Source organism: Artibeus jamaicensis, unplaced genomic scaffold (genome assembly GCF_021234435.1).
Source record: "Artibeus jamaicensis isolate MK-2021 breed Jamaican fruit bat unplaced genomic scaffold, CSHL_Jam_final scaffold_833, whole genome shotgun sequence".
NCBI lineage: Eukaryota > Metazoa > Chordata > Mammalia > Chiroptera > Phyllostomidae > Artibeus > Artibeus jamaicensis.
Genome location: NW_026522056.1, coordinates 7781670 through 7799353, shown reverse-complemented (window position 1 = coordinate 7799353; position 17684 = coordinate 7781670). Strand labels below are relative to the sequence as shown.

The 17684-nt window shown below is 39.0% G+C and overlaps 1 protein-coding gene across 1 annotated transcript in view; it reads left to right on the top strand.

The window, feature by feature from the left end:
* Positions 1-17684, top strand: part of ADAM9 (ADAM metallopeptidase domain 9) — a 104324-nt gene that overhangs the window by 54747 nt on the left and 31893 nt on the right. The window contains exons 13-15 of the mRNA XM_037166907.2: positions 3046-3138; positions 4150-4345; positions 12176-12281. Coding sequence (XP_037022802.2) covers positions 3046-3138; positions 4150-4345; positions 12176-12281 — 395 coding nt within the window. The remainder of the gene's footprint in view (positions 1-3045; positions 3139-4149; positions 4346-12175; positions 12282-17684) is intronic.

Sequence of the window (17684 nt, the reverse complement as noted above, 5' to 3'; positions counted from 1 at the left end):
GGTCAAAGCAAACTTGAATGGAAAGTACCGAGAGTTCCTGCGTGCTGCCCCTGCCCACACATGCACAGTGTCCCCATTGTCCGCACCCTGCAGCCCAGCAGTTACAATGGCTCCACCTGGGCACATTATTATCACCCAGAGCCTGTCGTTTATCTTGGGGTTTACTCTTGTCATTCAGCGTTTCACCTGGGGTATTTTTATTAAACTGAAATTTAAAATTTAAATGAAGACGAACTTATCAATTATATTTCTGAAGACTTTCTGAGTTTTGTATTTTGACCAGATTTGTAGTATGCTTCTTTCAAGATTATCATTACAGCCTCTATAATTTCTAGCATTTTTTCATTAAATTTTTTATATTAGCTCTTTAATTGAGGGGATCATGTAGACTGAGCTAGGAAATTAACTTCTCTCCACCAATAGTCAGTTGTTGCAAAACCATTTAAAATGGCACTTTTAACATAATCAGAATTCCTGTGTACACAGTCTATTTTGTGATTCTCTATTCTTTATGAAGTCATCTGTCTGTTTCGAAGTGTTTTTGAAAAAAAACTTAACAGCTTAAGTATAATTGGATATGGTGTCAAAACACTGAATTAGGATTTAGATAAGGAAAGGCCTTATTCAGAAGAAAAACTGTGGTAACAGGGAGACCACTCTGATCTCAGCAGTCTGGAAGTGTCTCAGAATCAAAGGGGAAAAGTTTTTTCTTTAATAGGGTAAAGGTAGGGTGAGCAGAGATAAGCAGAAAGTTGGAGCGGGGAGCTGAGAAGCAGGAGGAAATAACCAGCGAGCACCAAGAGGAAAGTATTTGGCTGTGGTCAGATGACTTCCGGAAGAAGCTGACAAGGGGAACACTTTTTACTTTTTGTGTGTGGGGCATGGGGGACAAGCAGAATTCAGGGACCTAAATGAAAGAAAGAAGCCTTACTGAAATTTGGTCAGGACAAAGCAAAGGGTAAGAAATTGGCAGTTGAGGACTTGATCAACATTAAACTGTACATGTTTAAAGTACACAAGTTGATGATCTTTAACACATTATACACATATGTGAGACTATCAGCACTATCAAGATAGTGAACGTATCGTCCCAGAAAGTTCTTTGAACCCTTGGTAATCTCTTCTTCCCACCCCTTTGTGCTCCCCCGTTCTCCTCAGACAACCACTGGTCTGTTTTCTATCATTACACATTAGCGCGCACTTCCTGGAGTTTCATGTAATTGGAATATCTCTTTTGTCTAGCTTCATATATTAAGCATAGTTATTTTGAGATTCATTCATGTTGCTACTGTGTCAGTAGTTCATTCATTTTTAGTGCTGTTTATCACTGAGTAGTATGGATACACCTCAGTTTGTTAATTATCTCTTGATGTATATTTGGGCTGTTTTCAGTTTTTTTGCTGTTACATATAAAGCTGTTTGAACATTCACCTACAAGTTTTTATATGAGCTCATGTTTTCATTTCTCTTGGGTAAATACCTTAAGTGAAATGACTATGTCATGTGGAACTTTCAAACTATTTTCCAGAGTGGCTGCATTCTGCATCCCCACTCTCTGTGTGTGAGAGTTCTGGTTCTCTCACATCCTCGCCACAACGACTTCCTAGGGTCCGTCTTTTTGGTGATAGCTGTGCTGGTAGATGTGAAGTGGTGCCTCCCTGAGGTTTTACTTTGAATTTGGCTAATGATGGTGATTTTGAGCATGTTTTCATGTGCTTATTTGTCAACTGTTATGTCTCTTCTGATGACATGTCAGTTAAACTCTTTGCCATTTAAAAAATTGGGTGGTTTTCTTATAACTGAATTTGAACAGTACTTACATTCTGGGTACAAGTCCTTTCTCAGATACATGATTTGTAAATGTATTTTCCCAGTCTATAGCTTGTCTTTTAATTACCTTAACAGTATCTTTGGAGAAGTTTTATATTTTGATGAAGCCTATATTATCAATTTGTGCTTTATTGGTGTCATATTTAAGAAATCTCTGCCTAATTCAAGGTTGCAAATGTTTTCTTCTAGAAGCTTCACAGTTTTAACTTTTACATTTAGGTCTATGATCCATTTGGTTTAATATTTTTGTATGGTGCAAGGTATAGGTTATAGTTCATTTATTTTTAAATTTTTGTTATGAAGTAATTATAAACCCAGTTTTCCCCAAAGGTCACATCTTATTTTAGTAAGAAATAGGAAAGCTGTTTTTCCTTCTTTTCCTCTTCTTCTCATCCTTTCCCTTATCGTCTCTCCTTTTTCCATTTTTCCTTCCTTTCCCACCAATTCAGACATGAGGACATTAGTTGGAACATAGGAGAGTAGGTGTGGGGGGGGGTAGGGGGTTGTGGGGTGGGGTGCTGTGGTGGCCTAAAGTGGGGCAGGAGAAGCCAAGAAAGGTTCAGAATATCCACAGAGGGTGAAGATCCACTGAGCAGAGAAGTCAGACCCTGAGCATGAAGAGAAATGCATTCATAGGTGTTTAATTTCCAGTGATCGTTAAATATACTGTTATGGGTGGAATGGGGATTTCAGGGAGGTAATTAAGGTTAAATGAAGTCGTAGGGGCAGGGCCTTGCTTGATGTGATAGGACTGGTGTCATTGTAAGAAGAGATTCTGGAAAGCTCACTTGCTCTGTCTCTCTGAACACACACTGAAGAAAGGCCTTTTAAGAGCACAGAAAGAAGGCAGCTGTCTGTAAGTCAGGCAGAGTGTCCTCACCAGAAACTGAATTGGCCGGAACTTTGATCCTGGATTTCTAGCCTCCAGAACTGTGACGTCATGACTTTCTTTTGCTCGAGCTGTCGTCTCGTTCTGGCAGTTCCAGGAGGCAAAGACACATACTCTCTGATTTCAGTCCTTTGATTTATGTTGAGACCTCAACAGTTGTAGCTAAAGAGTCGCTGACAAACCCAGAAGGATAGTGACTGTTTCCAGAGACTAACTGTTACAACCAGGTTAGAAAGAATAGATTTGGGGTCTAAGATAAGAATTTTATTAATGAATATTGACGACAATACGTCCTTTCTTTACTGACAGTCCTTTTCTCTTCCCAGGAATGTGAATTGGACCCTTGTTGTGAAGGAACTACTTGTAAGCTCAAATCATCTGCTGACTGTGCGTATGGCGACTGTTGCAAAGACTGTCGGGTAAGAAATTCCTTCCTGTTTTGAGCCAAAATAGAAAAAGGAAAAATGTGTATATATTTGAATTAGTGTTCTCTGATCTCTAAGAGAGCACTGTTTTTGTTACAGGATTACTCACACGAGGAATTTTATACTGCTTGTTTGTAGTTTTGCGTCACATTCTTTTATGACAAATAGTCTAATGAGATTTCCTAAATTTTTTCGGATTTTAAGAATAATCTGTGTTTTTAAAAAATTCAACAGTACCAAAGTATAGAAAGCAGATAGTGATAGACTGTCATTTTAACCATAGCAATTGTTGATAAAATACTATTGATGTAGTTACTTTTTCCTGTATAAGTGTGATCGTGAGTGTGTGTGTGTGTGCGCGCGCACGCGTGTAGGGGTAAATGGGTAGACACAGATATGTATTTTTCCTATTTGTATTTTTAATAAGATACGATGGACTTTCTCCCATTTATGTAATTCTACGTGATTGTGTAGTTAGTACTTCTTTGTGTGGCTATACTGTGATTTCTTAGTCAATTAATGATGGTCATTGAGATTGCTTCCAGTTTTTGTTCATGACTAGAATTGTTGGGGCAGAGCATGAGTGTTAATAGTTTTTGACACGCATTTTACATACTTTCCACAGTGTGCCATTCTGTACCCACGAGTGTAATAATATGCTTATCAACTAATGTTAACATTAGTTGCTAGCAAGCATTATGATCCTGGCTAGTTTGATAGATTAGTTTAATGTGCTTTTATATATTTGTTTAATTTGCTTTTCTTTTGATTGCCAATAAGGCAATCAAAATGAATATTTTTTCATTTTCTGTATTTTGTAACTTTTATGAATTGCCTATTATTGGCTTCTATTCATTGGCCTCGATTCATCTGTTCATTAAATATTGGGATATTTAATTTTTTGTTGTTAGAAATTTTATAGATATAGATATTGTGGTTTCTAATCTGATTAATTTGTGGGAATTGTCCTGATACTCCTATTTCATTTGAATCTTGTTACCTTAGTTTCTTCCTGGAGGTACTTTATGTCGAGGAAGATCCAATGAATGTGATGTTCCAGAATATTGCAATGGGTCTTCTCAGTTCTGCCAGCCAGATGTTTTCATTCAGAATGGATATCCTTGCCAGAATAACAAAGCCTATTGTTACAACGGCATGTGCCAGTATTACGATGCTCAGTGTCAAGTCATCTTTGGCTCAAGTAAGCTATTTTATTCATAATTGACTGTTTGGGTTTTATTTATTTATTTTTTAGTTTATGTTAAAAGTGGTAATAAGAAATTATTGCTAAATTGAACTATTTTTGTTTCCTCTCTCCTATCATACTTCCTTCCTTCTTTATGGATGATCATGGTCATGAATTTGATGTGCCCAAATTCAGTTGGCAATTTCGTTGTTACTCTCTATCACCTCTCTAGTCTATGCATATAAACAGTACATGCATGTGTATATGTGTATATTTTAGTTTTAATAAATCCATTTTATTGATAAATTTAGATCATTGTGCATTAAAATATTCTATGATATAAATATAATCTGTTCTCTTACTGATAGGTATTTAGGATGTTTTAAATTTTTTCTAATTCTCTTCTTAAAGTGTTTATTTTTATTTAAGTTATATTTACACATAAAGGTCCATATTATTTACAAGGTTTTATGAAAACAATAAAGCAGACTTGTATGTAATAATATCTCTATCTCTTAAGCCAACCACTTTACCATATCTAGCCAATTATATTTTTTACTTGCTCAATCCAGCTCTTTAGATGATCACTTGATAATGCTATTTTTGACATTTTTCCATGCTAGGACTTAAATATTAATTTTTCGTCATGGAAGATAACTCAGTTTCTTCTCTTCTAAGTCTTGCCAACTCTTATCACATTGATGCTCATTTTTTATTCTTCATTTTTTTAATGTGAATTAGTTACAACTTTAGTTATGGCAGTGACAATTGTTGTGGTATTTTGATTTATAGTAAGAAATATATGTTCAGTCTTCATGTATTTTCTGGCAGGGGGCTTCTGAAACTCTTGGAATTTTCTAAGTGATGTGATGGGAGCCATACAAGTGACTTTTGTTTATGGAATGAGGTGACTTGTAGAAGGTACCACCTAACTAAAGGGGGCTGGTTTCCTGGGCAACCAACCATGTGATTAGAGGGTTGGAAAGGGAGAGGGACTGGCGATCGAGTTTATCACAGTTGGCCAGTGATTTAATGTGTGTCCTGAAGCCTCCATAAAATCCCCAGATGATAGGGTTTGGAGAGCTTCTGGCTCGGTGAACATGTGGGTATGCAGACTGAGTGTCGCATTTGTGGCGGGCCCTTTTCCCATACTGCCCTGTGCATCTCTTCCATCTGGCTGTTCCTGAGTTACATCCTTTCATAACAATCTAATAACCTAGTAAGCAAAAAGATTATCTGAGTTCTGTGAGCCACTGTAGCAAATGAAACCGAGGAAGGGATTGCGGAAACCTCTGGTCTAGAGCTTGCTGGTCCGAAACACAGGTAGCAATCTGGGCTTGCATTTGGTGCCTGAGGTGGGGACAGAGCAGTGGGGAGGACGGTCTTGAGATGTGACTGAGCCTTTTAATCTGTACTATCACAATTGAGTAGAATTGTCAGAGAATTGCTTGGTTTTGTGAAAAAATATACACACAGTACACCTGAGTACTTTGTAATAATCCTATTAATGCTATTCCCAGCTGAGCTATGTAGTAAGCTGCAATTGCTTTCTTGCCTTTTATTTTTATTTTTTTGGAGTTAATAATTTTTACTCCCTCTCTCTCTCTGGGTTTGGTTAGTTTTTTGTATCCTTATTAGTAATCGAACTGCAGACTGTTCACCAGTGGCCTTGTCTTCCTTGAGGTGATTAGAAGCATCAGTATTCTGCTAATTTCACCTCGTCTGAAGAAGTCTGGCTTGGAGGCCCCTGATTCTCCTTAGTCTTGATTTTTTGTGTCTGTTTTCAGAGAAACAGAACCAATGGGAAGATACACAGACACACAGACACACACAGACACACAGACACAGACACACACACACAGACAGACACACACACACACACACACACGGTTTGTTGTAAGGAATTGGCTCACATAGTCATGGACACTGGTAGATTCCAGACCTGCAGGGTAAGTAGGCAAGCTGTAGAGACAGAAGAGCGAATGGTTTAGTTCTAGGACAAAGGTGGGCAGGCCTGAGAGCCGGGAAGACTGGATGATTCAGTTCAGGGCTGAAGGTGAGGAGGAAGCCGATGTCCCAGTCTGAAGGTCCTCAGGAAGAATTCCTTCATACTCAGGGAAAGTTAGCTTTTTTGTTCCTTGTAGACTTTCAGCTGAGTGGATGAGGCTCACACACACTGGGGAGGATGATCTGCTTTACTTGATATGCCATTTAAATATTAATCTCATCCACCAACACTATTACAGAATAATGTAGAATAATGTTTGACCAAATATCTGGGCATGCTGTGGCCTGGTCAAGTAGGCATGTAAGATTAATGGCCACGAGTCCGCCCCTTGTCAACCTGACGCCCTTATGTATCTCATTCTGCCATATGTAATCTCCAAAAGGAGAAAATAACAAGGTCATACTTCTACTTAACTGGGGATGCACTATACCTTTTCTTAGAGGAAGAAGTAAAGTCCTTGAGTGATGTTTATTCTTCTCAATAACCCCTAACTTAAGTGCTAGAATGGAAAATTAACAATACTTATATTATATAAAGTCAATGCATCTCATGTTACACGAGAAGGGACTAAGAGGGGAAAGAAAACAAGGATATTTTATATATATTAACAAATATATTTATTATAACAAAAAAGAATATTCATGACATTAATGTCCTCATTTCTATAACTGGTCATGTAATCATAGCTGGCATTTTTACCAGCTTTCTTCATTACCAGTCCATATGTCCCAGCTGGTCATGTTCTTTACCTGGTGGGGTGACCCATACCTCCATTCCCGAAGGCTATGGCCATTAGTGGTACTACATGGGTAGGGTTGTTGTGGTTTTCCATTGACCTTAGTGACAGAGCCTGGCAATACTAAACACACCCTGAAGGATCTCCTATGTTCATTGTACTCTTTCTTCCCCTCATTGTGGAGCAGTAGGCCAGGTTCCCCTTGGTAGTCAGGATCAATCTCCCCGGCCAGGGACTCTCTTCTTTGCCCGTTCATTTAGAGGCATGAGGATTCCGAAGTGGCTGGGTAGCAGACTTAACTTCCAGTTCAGTGCAGTCATTGTTGTGTCTCCTGTCGGAAGCTCTTCCCTTTGGAACTAAGACTTCCAGGCTAGCACAGTGCAAAGGTCCTGGGAACTGGAAGCAAAAATTTTGCCAGTAGGTCAATAGGAGAAATCATAAGTGGTTCCACTCTCACTTCCACCCATTGATTCCTGGACCCATGAATCCTGGCTACGGGAGAAACAACCATGTACTGGATGCTGATTCAGAGCATATACAGCCTTCTGAAGAACCTTGCCCCTTCTTGCAACCTGTTCCCGCCCAGCTGGCCCTGTAACTGAGTCTTCAAAAGGCTGTGCCACCATCCCATCAAACCAGCTACATCAAGGTGGTGGGGAATGTGGTAAGACCAGTGAATTCCATGAACAAGGGCTCATTGTCATGCTTAATTTGCTGTGAAGTGAGTTCTTCAGTGAGAAGCAAATCTGTGTGCAGTACCGTGATGGTGGATAAGGCATTTTATCAGTCATGGAGCGTAGTTTTGGCAAAAATGCTGCATGCATGGAGAGCACTTCTTGTCCAGAGTAAGTTTTTATTCCAGTAAGAACGAAGCCTCCTGCCATGATGGAAAGGGTCCCATTTAATAACCCTTCCACTGGGTAGCTGGCTGATCCCCAGAGGAATGGCACATATGGACGACTCTGCTGCTGGCAGATTGGATGCTCAGCAGTGGCTGTAGCTGGGTTGGCTTTGATGAGTACAAATCCACGCTGCTGAGCCTGTTCATAGTCTCCGTCAGTGTCACTGTGGCCCATTGCTCATGACCCCATTGGGGGATGACAGGGATGACCGTGGAAGGAGGTTGAGTGGTATCCATAGAACAGGTAGGATAATTACCCTACCCACTCGATTATTAAAATTCTGCCCTGCTGAGGTCACTTCATAGTGAGCGTTCACGTGGGGTACCAACATCTTGTGGTTTGCCTGTAAAGAGCTTTCTTGTGAAATCTTGTAGAAGGGAAAGGTGATTAAAATCCCTGGAAATTAAACTATGATATGGGGCTGGAGAGTTGCTGTCCCCCTAAGAGAGGACAGGGAAGGCGTATCAGTATTGGCCTTCTAGCTGGAAGCAGACTGCTTCTGGTGGTCCTTACTGACCGGCATAGGGGAAAAAAAGCATATGTTGATTGAATAGCTGCATACCATATACCAGAAGATGTATTAAGTTGCTCAAACAGTGAAACCAAAATTGGCATAGGAGGTGTCATTACAGTCACCACTGGCAAAGCTTATAATCCACCATCATTTTGTAAGATCCACTTGCCTTTTGCTCAGGCCCAGGAAGTGAGTTAAATTGGAATGTGTTGGGAGTCGGCACCCTGGAAGCTTTCTTGCCCTTGATGGTGGTAATCATCTCTGCAGTCTTCCCAGGATTGCGATACCCCAATTTACTCTTTTCCTCTGTAGAGACAGTTCCATTGGCTTCCACTTGGCCCTTCCTGTCATAATAGCCCTCACTCTACAGGTCAGGGAACCAGTGTGGGAATTCCGCCAGCTGCTATTATGTCTATTCCAGTGATCCATTCTAGAACTGGGGAAACAGCCATGGGATGGGTTTGGAGACACACTGGGCTGGGGGTGAGGCAGACCTGAGATAAAACTCCATTGGTCATTTACTTCCAGCTACTCTGACAGGTAGATTGCCATGCTGTGTGAGGCTCCTGGAATTAGTGTCCATTCAGAGCCAGTGTCTAGTAGTGCCTGACCGTCTGGTTATTTCCTTTTCCACAGTGCACAGTTATGCTGGGGAAAGGCCCTAAATCTCGTTGGGGTAGAATAAGAGGAAGATCGACAGTATAAGTTTTTGCCAGTGTACTAGGGTGCTCTTTCAATTAAGGGGTTTGGGGTGTGTAATGTGACTCAAATCTGGGAATTTGTTGACGGCTCCTGACTCAGTTCATTTAATTCAGGTTGGACTTCTGTTCACTTGACCTAGAACTTCTCTGCTTCTACAGATCTAGTAAGAATTTACTAGTAGGCTCCCAATTTTTTCACTTCTTGGAACATCGTGATTAACCAGTGCTTTAGGTCTGTGCAAGTCAGACTTTGACTTTGCTCTCTGTTATGGTCAACACGTCCACCGTGTGTTTGCAGTCGAGTGCCCTTGCACTGGGCTCTGCCGCTGGGGGTCCAGGTACTTCCATTGCATTTAGGTTTCCCAGTTCAGTGCCTGTAGGTCCCAGTGTAAAGTGGCCTGCAGAGAAGAGTGATCACAGAATTATTCAGGTGTGCTGGGGCTTCCCTCACAATTTATTTCTCATCACGGTGAAAGGTGTGTCTTCTGGACCCTCCCAGAGTAAGTAGGTTTTAAATGGGAAACCTACAGTAGCATTACAAGCTCTGTAAATTCATGGATCTGTTTTTCTATATTAAGCCAAGGCAGGTCCAGCATTTCTAGCTCACTCACTGTGGGCCGCCTTTTGGTTCATGTTTCAGCCAGCCAACCTCATAAACTGTTACAGCCCTAGCTCTTCTTGCTGCAACATTAAATGCAGAATCTCTGCCCATGTCAATAAATTTGACCTGATTAAACTTTGTTTTTTAACCATTATCCCATACCTTTAATATTCATTTTCCCACATGTTGCCCATATTTCTATGTGTATAAATTTGAAAACCCAAATAATTTGATTGGTGTGTAGCATACCTTCTTATGGGTCACGTCACCTTTAGGGGGTTGCTGAGACTTGAGTCTGACTAGAGGTGTAGAAGCAATGAGGAGTGGTAGGGGGTCCTGACTATTGTCTTGCATGGTGACTTCCTCAGGGATGCCCCCATAATTTCCTCAAGCAGTACATGCTTAATCCCTCTAGATGAGGGTGGGGAGTCTGCTTCCTTGACAAAGGCAACTCTTTAGAATTTAGGGGCTCAGTGTCCCCAGCTTCATCAGGATCTCCCCATGCATTTCCATTCAACTTTCAGAGTCTCATTCTTTCGCAACCACTGCCTTCAACCTAATGACAGATACCCTTTGAGGCTGGGAGTTCATCTTGGGTTGTAATTCAGCCAGTTGGAGAACGAGATTCTGGGTTTGATTTTTAGCCACCTCAGGTCTGTCACTACAGGAGATATTAAGGGTCTTTTCCAGGTCACACAGAGCTTTCAGGTTATTTATACAGTGATTAAGCTGGGAATTTGAATACCTGAGCTTATCCTTTTACCCCCTACCTTGTCTGGTGATACCAGGGGCAATCAGCCAATCTCATACAGTCATTGGGTGTTTGCCAAAAATGTTGGGTTTATGCCCTGGCCAGATGGCTCAGCTGGTTGAAGTGGATTTGATTTCTGGGTTTGATCTCAGGTTGGGGTGTCGGGGTGTGAATGAGAGGTAATTGATCAATGTTTCTCTCTCTTCTTCTCTCTCTAAAATCAATAAAACATATCCTCAGGTGAAGATTTAAAAAAATGCCGAATTTATTTCTTTGAAGCTAGAGTTGTGGATTTTGACCAGACTTCCGTTCTCTTTCATTTCTGTGGTACTCCTAAACAGGAGGACAGCAGACTGTTGAAGAATTAAATGTGACTTATTTCTATCAGTCAGGCTGTGGGACAAGAGTGGCAGAGATCTGTCAACTTCTGATACACGTATTTTGTGGAAATAGGCAGGTTCTTCCAGACTAGAAAAAGTAATTTTAGAAGGTCATCTTACTGGAGTAAATACTGTTATTTAGCAAAGATCTTACAGAGGCCTGCAAAAAAAATATCTAGGACTGAAAGAACGGTAGCGATTTTTATCTTTGGAGATTATCTGAAGTTTTTATAGCTGTTTCCATTCTGTAGAAGAGCTTTGCTAGGGATATTGCCATATGACCTCACATGTAAGTGTTCTGCATTCAGTGTTCGTATTACTTGATCCTCTGCCTCATTTTTGGTCCAAGTCCTTTCACTCGTATCCATGTTCTTTTAAACTAAATCACATAGCATTAGATGTATAAGACAAACAAGTGAATTTTGTGTGTTAAATAGAAAGTACTCGCATTTTGGCTTAAAATATTTATAAGTTAAATATTTTTAGAAATGTGTAATTAAGTGGAAAAAACTGAACATTAAATGATACATACATAAAATAGAAGGAAGAAGAATGGTTTGATACTTTATCAGTTGCCATGGCTAGGGATGGCTTGTCACTACTAGGAATACCTGAATTAAGCCTCCATATAGGGTAAATTAAAAAAAACAAATAATAAGAGTTGGCAATATTTTCATGAACCGTTCCCTACCTGATTTATCCAGACTGCAGTAGATGCATGTTCGAGAATAGTGAGAATGACTATGCTGAAAATGCTGCCCATACTGTGTATGGGTTTTAATTTATCTATCGTTTCATCTTATTTAATGGCACCTTGTTTAGGCTAACTTTTAAGTGCAATCTAAACTTTACTTTTATAATTGGTTGTCAAGTATAAAATGTGGAACAAAAAATGTTTGATCTGTCCTGGTTGGTGTGGCTCAGCAAATTGAGCACCCGCCTGTGAACCAAAGGGTCATGGGTTCTGTGCCCAGATCAGGGCACATGGCCGGGTTGTGGGCCAGCGTCCCAGTAGGGGGCGCACAAGAGGGAACCACACATTAATGCTTCCCTTTCTTTTCCTCCCCCCCTTCCTCTCTGTCTAAAACTAAATAAAGTCTAAAAAAAAAGTGTTTTATCTGTAAGGCCTGTAACGTTTGCAAAGGCATTGAGGCAGTTCATCCAGGTGTGTGGACTCTCATAGATAAGACTTTTATTTCTGAGTTAAATTTGCCATCACATTATTTAAAAAGAAACTTTTTTAATGTTACAGAAGCCAAGGCTGCGCCCAAAGATTGCTTCATTGATGTGAATTCTAAAGGTGACAGATTTGGAAATTGTGGCTTCTCTGGCAATGAATACAAGAAGTGCGCCACTGGGTAAGTGCTGCAGAGATTCTGAAGCAATTAGAAAGATTACAAGACCAGTCGTCTTTTATAACTCCTTGTGACTACCAATTTCTCCCCTTGAATACCTCACTTTTCAGGCTTACAATGTTGCAACACAAGGTTTCCGAGAGACTCTGAACTGAACTGGTAAAAGAAGTCATCCCTTTTGACATTGCCTACCTAAAGCCAATGATTTTTAGAATCTTAGTTTGTTTATCTGTGTTCTACAGTGAGAACCCCAAATAAACATTCTTCTTCCTCTTTCTTCCTTTCATTAAAAGGTTATGCTGCTAAATCTATAAAGGTACAGAATTTTGTATTTTGTTATTTTCTTCTAGCTCTATATAAAAGTGACAAATTAAAACCCTTTTTCTTTAACAAAAATTTTTAATTGTTCAATTATAGTCGTTCTGCCTTTTCTCCCATTGCTCACCCCTATAAAACCCTTTTTCTACATTTGCTTGTATAAAAATTAATAATATCAAAAATTGCAGGTGAGAAAAAAGTCATCAATAATCTCAAACTATGTCATTTGTGAATTGCAGTGTGTATCTTTCCTTTTTTTGTTTCTGTACACTGTACATGCGCACACTGTCGCATAATTGGAATGACTTTATAATGCTGTGTATGTCTTCTCACTCCATCTCCTACTCTGCCGGTTAAGCTAAGCTGCAGTAGTGAAGCAACACTTACTAAGAAGAAATAACAACAGCGACCTTCGTATCATTAAATCCAGCAGAGGTTTTTAGGTCTACTTGACTTATCTAGGGCATTCAACTGTATTGACCAGTTTCTCCTTGGAGAAACCTTTTTCCTTGGCTTTTGTGTAGAATGTTCTTCTAGTATTTTTTACGAGTTTCTGGATGCTCCTTTAATGTGTTTATTTGTAGGATCACCTTTCTGTACGCATCCATTAAGTGCTATGAAATGCTTTGGCCGTACTGGCCTACCTTCTGCCACAGGGCCTTGCCATGTGCTGTTCCTTCTGCCCGGCCTGCTCGCTCTGCCCTGCTGATCTCAGTTCCAGTATGACCTCCCTAAGGAACACTTTCTCAGATATTCCTCTTGTAGGTGTTCTTAGTACCTTTCTTGAAACCTAAAACATTAGGTTGAAGGCAGTTAAAAAACAAGAAAGAATTTCAAAAGGGGTTATGAACATACTAATTTTAAATACATCTTGTATATAGTCTCAAAAGTAGTTATAGATATAAATTCTCTTGCATTTGTACAGCACTGTTTTTCTGGGGTAAGTCAAACTATTATTCTTAATAAGTTTATAGTATAATTACCATGGGAATATTTTATATTCAAACTAGCTGATGGGTGGAGAATTAGTTTGAATGAACTGAGCTAAAACCTTGGCATAAGTGGATGAACGCAGACTTAGAGTTTGCTGGACATTCATTATCCTTCTCTCCAGTCTGGTTATATTTCCATGGTTTTATGAATATCCTGATGAAAATATAGAAATTACACATATGAAACTTATTAAGTACGGGGTAGCTGATTTGAAAAACATTTTATAATAGTTTAATAAGGATATATAATAAAGATAATATAGTTGTTAGGAATACGCATCTGAAGTTGGACTCTTTACATTTGAATTCTGCTTTAACCACTGAGGATATCTGAGACTTGGACAAGTTGTTTTATTTGTTTACCTCATTTTTCACTTCTGTAAAGTGGGAATAATAATGATACCTATTTCTCAGTGTCATTTGGAAGACTGAATGAGTTGATGGAAGTTAGCACTGAGTTTGTTGTTGGATTCATCATCATCATCATCATCATCATCTCTATAATCATCATCATAGAAAATGTATAAAATCTAGAATAGTGTAAAGAAAGTGATGACATTGTGGTCTTGTTATTCAGCAATGCTTTGTTAAATTTTTGTTGAATGTCATTCTCCTGTGTTCATCATACATATATACACATATGTGTACTCAGACACACATATATCCATATAAACAAAATTGTATATTATGACTAATACTGTTTTATAAATTGATGTATTCACTTTCCACTTTATTAAGAGCATTTATGGTATGCACCCAGCTTCTTTTAACCATTTCCTTATGTTAGAAATTTATGGTTTTTCTAGTAATTTGCTATTTTAAATAAGGCCATGTTAAAATCAGTTTAGATATTTGTTTATTTCTCTGAATGTTTCCAGAGACTTTTCGTAGTCAAAGAATATGGACAATAATTTTAAGGGTCTTTATAGATACTTGTAAATTGACCTTCAAAATGTTTAACTGATTTATATGACCAATGCCTCTCACCAGTGCCAGAGTATTATCTTAAAAGACTACTTTTTCAATTTGTTATATTAACTAGGTATTTCATCTTTGTTTTAACTGAATTTGTGAATAATTATTTATCTTTATTGTTGGGTATTCAAAAAATGTTTAAAGGGCTATAGAGAAAATGTGGCTTCCACTCCTATACTCTTTTCCCCTGTTCTTACCCTCCCTCCCTGTACCTATTGCTTTTAGCTTCACGAGTGCCTTTGCCGAGTTTCTTTAAGCACAAACGTAACCTTGTCCCCACCCCATTTCCGCCCTTTGCTCTGCTCACTGAGACGTCGTTCTGCATGTTTTGTCCTGTTTCACTGAGAGTTGTCTCCTCCTTCAGTACATAGGCGGCGCCATCCTGTTAAACTTCGTAAATGAAAATTTTCAAATATACGGAGGAGTAGAAATAGTATGATGAAAATCCATATATCCTAGGTTAAAACATCGTTAATACTTTATCATATTTACTTTGTGTAGACTTTGCTGAACCATTTGCAGGTGAACTACAGACATTAAGATATTTTGCTCCTAAATTCCTCAGTTTTCATCTTTATCATAAAAGGCCATTGACAACAACACTATTATCGTACCTAAGAATATGAACAGTTTTCTAGTATTGAGTACTACCTGGTCAATATTAACATCTTTCCAGTTGTCCTCAAATTGCCTTTCTTTGCTATTTTTTCTCGTATCAGGACTTAGTTAAGGATCACACATTGCAGTTATTTGACATGTCACTTAAGTCACTTTTCATCTAAAATATTATTCTTCACTGAGGAGATGACTGGGCCAGTCATTCTGGTTTTGTTCAGTGCTTCTCATTGTTGCTTAACTTGTGTCTCTACCCCCTGATTTTTTTATGAATCTGAAGTTAAATCTAAGTTATTAATTAGATTTAGGTGAAATACTGGGGGAAGACTACCCCTAAGTTGTGCTTTATATCAAGAAGACAAATAATTCTGGTCTGTTTTATTAACAGAGTTACTAAGTGGCAATGACCAGAACTTGTAGTTATGTTTTTCTCATTGCAACTCTGCGGTAGTACGTGGGGTGATGATGTTGTACCGCATGAATACTCAGCTCCCCACTGGGGTTTTACTTGATGGTTTTACCTGCACTGATGATCCTTGCCTGACGTCATTATTCTACTGAGACTTGCAATAGAATATCTTTTATGAATGTAACAATGAGCAACTCTTAGCTTTGTTGGTTGTTTATATTCTTATTTTGTGAATAGCCTATTTCCATGCACTTTTGCTATTTTTTTCTGTTGAAGCAGCTATAGTTTTCTTATTGATATGTAACAGCTTTATATGTGTTAAGAGTTCAGTTGATCCTTGAACAGCATGGGGATTTGGGGCACTGACCCCCCACATAGTCAGAAGTTTGTGACTTCCCTCAAACTTAACTACTAGTAGCTTACTGTTGACTGGAAACCTTACTGATAACATAAACAATTGATTAACACATATTTTGTATTTAATATTCATTATGTATGTGTGTTCATACAATACAGAAGCTAGCTAGAGAAAAGAATATATCACTAAGAAAATCATAAGGAAAAGAAAATATGTTTGTAGTATTCATTGAAAAAAAACTGTGTGTCCGTGGGCCTGTGCAGTTCAAACCATGTTGTTCAAGGGTAAACTGTATTTTCTTTCTTTTTTTTAAAGAATATTTTACTCATTATGCTATTATGGTTGTCCCATTCTTTTTTCTCCCCTTGACACCCCTCTGTCCAGCAACTCCATTCCCTCCAGCATTCCCCTTGTCCCTTGGTTCATGTCCATGGGCCGTACATACAAGGTCTTTCACTTCTCCATTTCCTGTACTATTCTCAACCTTCCCCTGTCTACTTTGTACCTACTAATTATGCTTCTTTTTCCCTGTACCTTTCTCCCCATGCTCCTCCCTCTCCCTCCCTGCTGCTAACCTTCCATGTGATCTCCACTTCTGCAATTCTGTTCCTGTTCTAGTTGTTTGCTTAGTTTTTTTGTTTTTGTTTTTTTTTAGGTTCAGTTGTTGATAGTTGTATGTTTGTTTTCATTTAACTATTCATAGTTTTGATTTTCTTCTTTCTCTTAGATAAATACTTTTAACATTTCATGTAACAAGCGCTTAGTGATGATGAACTCCTCTAACTTGGCCTTGTCTGGGAAGCACTTTATCTGCCCTTCTATTCTGAATGATAGCTTTGCTGGAATAGAGTAATGTTGGGTGTAGGACCTTGCCTTTTATGACTTTGAATACTTGTTTCCAGCCCCTTCTTGCCTGCAAGATTCTTTTGAGAAATCAGCTGATAGCTTTTTAAACTCCAGTGTGCCACCGAGACTACAGGTGACACACCGGGTGTGTCATAGCAGCATGCACCTTGGAGGGCTCCAACAGGGGTTGACTGAGGTCTGCCTTCCGCTGTGCTTTGCTCTAGAGGTTTTTCATGTCCAACTCCAACTACCCACGTGAGATAGCATTTATCTCTTATTTTTCGGATGAAGACACTGAAGCTTAGAAAATTTAAGCACCTTAGTCAAGTTACCCAGTGAATAGCTGGTGACATAAGGATAAATGAAAGTTGGGACAAAATGACTCACTTTTGAGTGCAGGACAGAAGAAAGAGGAGACTTAGTAGCAGCTTTTGCAGAGGTTTAACTAGTGATAAGTTCAAGGGCATTAAGAGTGTATTACATATTGATGTAGTTACCACAAAAGCACCTATAATCTTGGGTTTAATGGAAGTGTGGTATATAGAATAAAGGAGATGAGAGAGAACCATTTTGTTTTCGTTTGTTAGGCTGTAACTGAAATTCATGCTCCACTTTGAGCTCTGTGCTTCAGAGGCAGCAAAACAAACTGGAACATAATTTAGAAAAGACCTTTCTGTTGCATGAGAAGTGGGTGTAGGCTATTGCACCGGTGTAGTAAGTCATTAGGAGCTTCATTATGAGTGTCCTAAAATAGCCGCCATGGGGAAGAAGGAAAAGACATTATCTGCGTGGTGTCATGTGGAAGATCTGGGACCAGTGAGGGAAAGTTACAGGGAGATAGAGTTTAACTCAAGAAGTGAAGGAAAGTTATGAAAGCTAGAAAGGGAATTTTT